We start from the raw sequence: 8,284 nt of genomic DNA, 5'->3' as shown, positions 1-8,284 counted from the left end.
TCGTCGCACACGCTCATCCGTGCCACCCCTAACGGATTTGGAGACCAACTTGCGCCCTAAGCAAGATTAAAGTAAGAAAGTGAAAGTGCCTGAAGAATACTCGAAAGGTACGCACAGCGAATGGACTTGCCCAAGCTTGAGAATGCCAATCCCCAGGCATGTCTCTTGCTAGGATCGTAATATCAAAATTCACATCTGAGTCACAGGCAGCAATGTAGGCGATGGTAAGTCCAATCACCCCCGCCCCGAGGATGACCAGAGGCACATGGGATTTGGAATCAGAGGACATGGTTCTCGTAAAGCACGAGTTGATAGCAGAGATAAGGTACGAAATGATTATGCTGAACTTCGGGCAGGTACTTATAGCCTCAGATAAGAAGGGATTCGGTCACCTTCGGACGAAAAACAGTCGTGTTGATATTGCGCTCGAACCTGGGGCAGTGTCATAGTCGAATAACTGTAAGTATTGTAAGCAGTTGCAGCAGCCTAGTACCGTAGGAGATCTGTATAGGCCACACAGTTTGCAGTGTGCGCTCGTGAGTCGTCGGAGATTCTTCGAGATCATTAAGGCGTAGGAGAATGGTGCCACTTGAACATCACGCCAATTGCGCACCCTGAAACTAGTACGTGTCAACAGAGTAGATCACGATACCATGGTCATTGGTTATCGGAGCCGTGGCCTGCCGGGGCACAGGAATACATCCATCTGGATTCTGAGCGCGCAATACTAGTCAGCTGCGCTTTCAAACTTTAACTCCGACGATTCCGTGAAAAGAGCAATTGAACTCAGGTCCAATATGAATGTGCGGGAAGGGTAACAACATAGGGGAGAACAATAGCGATAACGGCCATTGGAAGATACCTTCAAGTTTGTATTCTTCCAGAGTCCAGCCGCGAGCTAAACTAGCGGAGATCAACGGAGATGGACCTCACGTGGGGACCTCACGTGGCGTCAACGCATTGGTTCCGCGGAACCAGTCGTCCCGTACTACGTAGACACTTTATCATGAGTTTCTCCTTCAGTCTTCAAGGGGTCGATTCATCGTGACGGACCAGCCGATAACATTGGGCTTCAACATCTATAGCTACTAGAGCTCATACCTAGTCGATAATGATGAAAATACAACAGATGAGTGGTGCATAGCCCGTCAACGGGCTGCACCGCAAGATTGATTCGATCACCACCCAAAGGTTTTCTTCATGGAGCTTAATTCCACCCACAGCCGTGCACAAACGGACGTTAGAGTCTTTCACCACATGCGCCACGGTATGCGCCAGCGATACAGGGCCACAAACGCCTACAAACACACCGTTAGAGCCCCCAGCCGACATCGTGTTCGTGATGGCTCCATCGAGCAGCCTCTCGAGTTTGGGACGGCCAGGCAGGAGGGTGATACCTTGCGGTAGGTACATCCCATCGAATGTCGTGCTGATTGCGCGGGTGTAGAATACGTGCACGTTGACACGGACAGATGAGCTATTTTGTACGAGGTTCACAAAGAGGGGAAGTAGAGGGGTGAGGGATGCTGTGCGTGGGCAGATGAGCATCGCGATCAAGGAAAGCGGTGAAACGATACATACAAGGGTCTTGGACGGCCCAGACGATATCAATGATTTTCACGTCCGTGGACGCCCGGATCAGATCTGGCACTGCCGATAACGCAAAGGAGACGCCGCTCCCACCAACAACAAACATTGCCCCAGAATAGCTCGACATCACGGTGTGTCCCACGCCGCCTGCGAGAAAAGAAAGGAATATGATGAGATGCATCGACTCCCGGGTAACACGACAACGTACCATAAGGGCCTTCCACCATCACTCTAACATCACGGCCGACCTCCTTGCCGGTTTCACACCATAAGAAGCTGTTTGAGCCATATTGAAGAGACTGTCTGTCCAGCGGCCAGTCTTCTTGCACATAAGAACCATTCCTTCCGATGTTTCTGCCACATTTGCGATGGTGAAAGGGTGCACCTCAGACCATCCCCACCATCCCATGGATGAAGACAGGACACGCAAGCGGACGTGCTGCCCTGCACGCCAGCCTGCATTGACTGAAGGCACCTCGACTCGGGTGATTCCGAGCTCCGGGAGAGGACGCAGCTTAGCCGTAGTGATGCGGGTCTTGATGGTACGAACGACGAGATCCAGTATATAGAATACACACGCAGCCATCACGTATGGGATACAGGCAGGCTCGTGGTAGCATACCTATACAAAATTAGGGTCGGTAACGAGACAGGGGGAATTACTTACAGCGAATAAGAAGATGGTGAAGCTCACAACATGGGATGCGATGAAGAGGTTGTATGATTTGACCGAACGTATTCGGTCGAGCAGAATCCCAAGAGGTCCAAACATACCAATGCAACGATGCCCCAGCGAATAGAATCATCGGCGAGCTTCTCATTGATGTCGCCAGCGAGGCTCCATTTATAGACTACGCCGAGCACACATCAGATGAGACAAAAGCGGAGAAGGCACAAGGCAGTACATACCATAGCCGAGGAAGTGAACATTTGCACCAATGACCATCAGCTTACCGACCAAGCGGTGAAGGAAGTTCAACTGCACGCCGCGATCAGCAACGTAGCAAAAACCATGTTGATCAAACACACCTTTTCGTATCCAACACCCACCATCATGCCAATGATGTTGTTCTTGGTGGCTAATGCATATACAAAAGGAATTTGAGAAGTGATGACAAAACCGGCTCGGACAGGGTCCGTAAATGGATCCGACTTGTAGAAAGACACATAGAATATGATACTGATGTACGCCAGCATCAGGAGAACTTGGTTAACGGAGTAGCCATTGTGAACACGGGAGCGTAACACAGACGCCACAGGGTACCAGATAGATGGTAAAGTAGGGTCACGGTTCGGAACCTTCGGCAGGGATTTCTCATCGACGACATTACTTCGGTGTAGAGACGGTAATGGGGCGCAGACGGTCGAAGAGTCCCCGCGGTCAAAATCCATAAAGGACGGATTCTCAGAGTCATGAGGGTATGGATGGGTGACGTTGAGGTTCATCCTTGGCTTGGTAGAGGGGAGATGTGCTATTGAACGAAGGAGGTGACCTTGAGACCATTCCGACCTGCGGCCTGAAACGAGCATACGCGCGTGGGAGACTGGCAACGGTGAAGATGAGGATTATACCAAAAATTAAAATGTCGGCGTGATACACAAGGGTGTCGTCCAGACCCATGTTAAAGAGAGAGTGCTACGAAAGGATTGACGGTAGGATTCTGTGGGCTTGACGGTGTGGTGGGGACTTCCAGAAGCCCGCCTGAAAAGAATGAAGGATTGAATGGGTGGCCTGGCGAAAGTGGACAACGAAGGGAGACTTCGAAAGGGGCCGCACTATATATATGATCCATTACACCTCCATAACAATGAATTTTCCAATATAGAAATGGGCGACATTCATACACGGATCCGACGTACCTTCTTTACAACCAGATCATTATATAGCCATGCCATGGTTGCGTTTGATTCCAAAAATGTGGCAACCTTGACCCAGTTTCTAAAAACAAGTTCTGTCTTGAACTCGGATAAAACACGATCAGGGTGAAGAAACAGATATACCACTCACACTACTACATCAACTGCCTTGCAACAAAAGAACAACATTAACTGCGGCATATTGTTGTGGCGACAACTTGAATAGGATTTTTGCTGCTTGGCACCCAAAAAGGCATTTCTTTTTACACCCACCTTATGGTGTTATCACGGCCAACTCGGACATGTGAGAGTGTCCATGCTAATCGCAATCATGAAGCGCCAGATACATAGTCGTTTCAATCACAGAAGGGGGCATCGTTCACAAGAGCCCCGTTCCAAATTCCATCTTCGCCTGCTCATACAGGTATCGTCAATAGTAGTACGGTTTAGCCTGTTGAACTTGAACGCGGCTCTTGTACAGCTGTTGTGGCACTGGTAACTACAATTGTATTTAAATACCCAGGTAGGCTCGAGTCTGAATCGAAGAGCGGCCATATGTCACTCTGATAGAGCATCGCAACAATCTAATGCAGACTCGCTCCCACAGCATTTTTTCTGTTTAAAACGTTGATCGCCGGTGTGTCACTGTTCACATGCTTCACAGGATTATCATGATGCACTTGGCCATGCATGGCTGCAACACTTTGATCAAGAGTACAAGATCGTTGGCCGCAGAGATCTTCTTGTATCGCACGCATCAGATACAAAGTAAAGTGACAAGGGTACACCATCTTCACGACACCAGTATGTGGCACTCTGAGTGCGTATCAAAGCTTTTGTTGATTGGCATGAGACTGTCGTCTCCAAGACCCGAGACATCTTAATCTCAGAGTCTATCTCGCCTTGACATCCTCCCACGATTCCGCAGCAGATGCATCTTGATGGCTTATCACGATGGTGAGCCTATATAGATCACATGGCTGTTGCGCATCGTATGTCCATTGAACATCGCAAGTACATCATTGAAACGTGGCCCAAACATGTCGGACAGAGTTAGGTCAGAATCTGTTATGAACAGCTTTAAATGAACGAAAATCACCCTTCTTTTGAGGGCCTGAAGGGAGATCAGCTGTTCAAATATTGATGGCATGTTTCCATGCTGTATCACAGAGAAATTAAAATGCACACGTGAACTCGTGGAGATGAACATTTCCTTGGACTATGACCCCGTTTCCAAAACGCAGCAGCACGACGGGTGCGCAAAATTTGTTATGTATGATAGTACGTGTGACATTGATAATTGAGACCCTTGCATGCAATCAGGGGACTCATGCATATCATTGTCTCGTCGTCAACGTAGCTTCCAAGCACAATGCTAAGGGGACGAAGTAGGGAGGCTTTGGGAAAGCCAGGCACCTGTATCTTGATTTTGCACAATGTGAACTACAACATTCCGTCCTTGATGTCATATCTCACCTCGCATCTGTAACGTTGCTCACGCGGCTAGTCCCTGGCTCTGGCTCGCTTGCACTTTTCTTAAATTCCTCGTTTTAGATCCAGACTATATCGCCAGTCTACCGGATGTTACTTGATTCAACTGAGCATATTCTCGCAATCTAACGAACACTGAATTTCAACTCATTCTTCATCTCTAGAACCCAGATCTGCTCTTTGTCAGTAGATACATCATGGCAGGCATCTTGGGCTTACTATTTGACGATCCCGTTAACCCACGACATGTCTTCTTCTTCACAGTTCATGACTTCGTGTTTATTCCTTCGCACCACTAACACGTTTCCAGCGACCGTCTGCGTTCGATGTGATTCTCGCGAATCAAAGCATTTGGTGGTGCGTGTACTCCAGTGCTAGGCGCCGGCACCCGCGGGTATGTCCGTAATGAGATTGTACACTTTACGAAACTGGCCTGTAGGTGAGACGAAGAGACCTAGTCCAAGCTAATTGAGCCAGTGGGTCGTTTGGAGTTGCGAAATGCCGGTCGCTGCCTCCACGTGCCGTCCTGGAGTGGGATTAACACCATATGCGGAGTTCTCGTGTTACTAAGAGTCATATTGCAGCCAGTGGCGACAAGGGTGGTAATGCAATGTGGGCGCAATCACAGAATCAGGACAGACGTGTTGTAGCCACAACAAGGGTCTTGGCTGCTGGAGACAAAAATTTATTCGGTCGGAAGGATTACTGAGGTTACATTGACGAGGCGGGTGACCAGCAAGGAGCGAGGAAAGGTTGCCGAAGAGCGTCACGAGATAACGTAGGTCCTAAATATTCTGTATCAGCGAAAGTATTGAAACAGGTTTGAACTTTGTGCAATGGAAGGAGTCACTGGGCAAGAAGGGGTTGCGACGAACGACGCGGTTAGAGTGAAAGCAAACGGCATTAGGGGAGCTCACACCTGGGAGCTTACGGTTTATGCTTATCCGTGCTTATGCTTACAACCCCCCAGTTTGCGCAGACACAGATTATATAATACAGAGTACCAAGTTACTGCTTGTCATCAATTAACAACTTGCAAGCGAAGATGGCACAAATTTCTCTCCATGAGCACTGAGCAGTATCTACACGCATATATGTTGACAATGGTTCTCCGTAACCTGGCAAATCCAGAATTATCCCCCAAAGAGGCTGCGGTGCTCCTGGTCGAAGAACTACTAGCATTTCAACAGATGTAACTAATTAAACTAAATCTAAACATCTGTGAACTAGCATTAAAACTAACCATAAAAGCATAAAAGCAAGTGTAAAAGGAGTCACATGGTGAACGAGTGTATTGAAGAGAGTTGAAAAATTGGAAGGGTATACAGCCAGGGGACTTAGCAATCATCTTCGTCAAATTCATCCCAGTCAGGAGACGATGCGCTGCTTTACCTTGTCCAGAATATCCTGAGACAGCGCTGAGGAGATCCGAAAGTGAATATTACTTACTTCCTTCTTGTCCCGCTTCCCCAGTAAAACAAGCCTGTTCTCGTCTTTCTCGACCTCTGACAGCAAGGTCCATGTCATATCCACGGACCAGTGGACATCGGGAATAGGAGGGGGTGTAGGGTCCTTCTTTCTCATGACGCTAACGAGACTCGGACGATCAATAATCCACTGGCAGAACGCTCGACATTGGCGGTCACAGCGCTCACCGACTATACTGGACGCGGCAGCGCATGTAATGTATTTTGGTTTGTTTATACCCATATACAAATCAGATAGTATTGGGGGGTGTAAGCTCAAGCACGGATAAGCATAAACCGTAAGCTCCCAGGTGTGAGTTCCCCTATTATCCGAGATTGCCGCGGCAAAACTCTAGGGTTGTGTATGACATTCCCAACGACAACTCATCAATATTTCAATGTTGCCTCGTCCCATCCGTCACGCGTCATCCTCGCCATTAATGTAATGTAATTAACCTCAACTAGAATGGCCTGTGGAATTATTCCTTGTTCGACCGGATACAACTCGCCAAAATCAACACCATTTCCCTCGAGCACTTCAACTTTGTCAAAGCTCTCATCTTCTTCGGTCCTCTTCAACTCTTTGAGAGCCGCAAATTCAGTAGCAATGTCGTCAGGCGAGATACTCTCTGCTATCTGGAGGTTCTGGACCAGCAAGAAAACCATTTGCATCACGAGGCTCGGTCGAGAGCGGAGGTGCCCATGCGAAGGATCATGATGCTTCAAGATTCTGTGCAGTCTCGACAGCAATGTCGAAATTGAAGCTGTCATTGATCAGTGATGCAAGGGGGCGTCCTTTAGTGTGCATCATCTCAGGTTCTGCTACCCTCCCTCCCTTCGCGAAAAACTCCCGAGTTCTGCTAACAACGCTGGATAAAGTTAAGGCGGTACTGAAAATTAGATGTAAGGAACTAACAAAGTCCTTCCTCCACTAACGTGGGAATCGGGGATGACTAGTGCTGAATCGATGGTTGCTGCTAGTGGTTATTCCCTTGCGAAAATGTTTGACGAGTTAAGTTAAGTTACGTTACAGCACCACCTAACCACCGTGGCCAGCAGCTGCGGAACCGTAATTGGCGGCGATAGCAGCGTGTAGTCCCCCGAGCCTGTGAGATTCGACTTATACGGACATTTGTTGAGGGGCAATAGGATGTGAGCGGGTCATCTTCGATCAAGCACCTTTGATTTTCATCTAATAACTGGTCTCTAGTGCCGCAGCCAAGCCAAGTTCATCTATAACAAAACCCGCACAATACACAACAAGCCTTCACCTCAGTGTGAATCCTGGTATAGGTTCATCGGAGTTGCATTGAAGCATTTGCACTATCTGCGTGCTCTGGTATCCACTAAATAATGTCAGGAATATGCCCAGTAATGGGTGGATCAACTTGTTGCCCGTGATATTGGAAATATCAAGAAGGTTTTACGCAAGTATTCCGCAACTGATATCAGCAACATCTATTTAACGTCTTCGGAAAACGCTCGCCGTCGCAATTTTTACCGTAACTACTGACCTGGCTACTCTCTGGTTGACGGCAAAGTCATGCGAGCAGCGAGCATCACTCTATCGAGTTTTTATATGTGTATGGTCGGTGAGTTCGTCTTCCGCATCCCTGCAAATGTGAATTGGATGAATAAATTATCATCGTTGACCGACGTTCGCCAAACCGCAGCAGAGGAACTTGTGGAGTACGTCCGGCATAAAATTTGAGGCCTTCAAGAAAATTATGTCACGGTGCGTGAGCAAGCACATGCAAATTTGGCCGCACCTTATACAATTCGTGTATAAATGCCAGCGGACTTTACTCAGAAAATACCATCAAATTTTAGCCATGAAGTTCACTTCACTCACCACTGCATTCGTTACTGCCGCAGCGATG

General features: G+C 48.1%; 1 protein-coding gene across 1 annotated transcript; it reads right to left on the bottom strand.

Annotated features, from left to right (window-relative positions):
- Positions 1 to 5,960: 5,960 nt before the first annotated feature.
- On the bottom strand, positions 5,961 to 7,076 carry DFJ58DRAFT_918841 (uncharacterized protein; the record flags this gene model as incomplete). Its single annotated transcript, XM_041395606.1, has 4 exons — positions 5,961 to 6,274; positions 6,331 to 6,345; positions 6,388 to 6,756; positions 6,861 to 7,076. The coding sequence occupies 4 exons, from the start codon at positions 7,074 to 7,076 to the stop codon at positions 6,122 to 6,124; spliced, it is 753 nt and encodes a 250-aa protein (XP_041234895.1). The 3' UTR covers positions 5,961 to 6,121.
- Between the last annotated feature and the right edge of the window lie 1,208 nt (positions 7,077 to 8,284).

The sequence above is a fragment of the Suillus subalutaceus genome, assembly GCF_016647625.1.
Source record: "Suillus subalutaceus strain FC151 chromosome Unknown DFJ58scaffold_495, whole genome shotgun sequence".
NCBI lineage: Eukaryota > Fungi > Basidiomycota > Agaricomycetes > Boletales > Suillaceae > Suillus > Suillus subalutaceus.
Note: the sequence above shows the minus strand (reverse complement) of the source record. Positions and strands in the feature narration are given on the sequence as shown.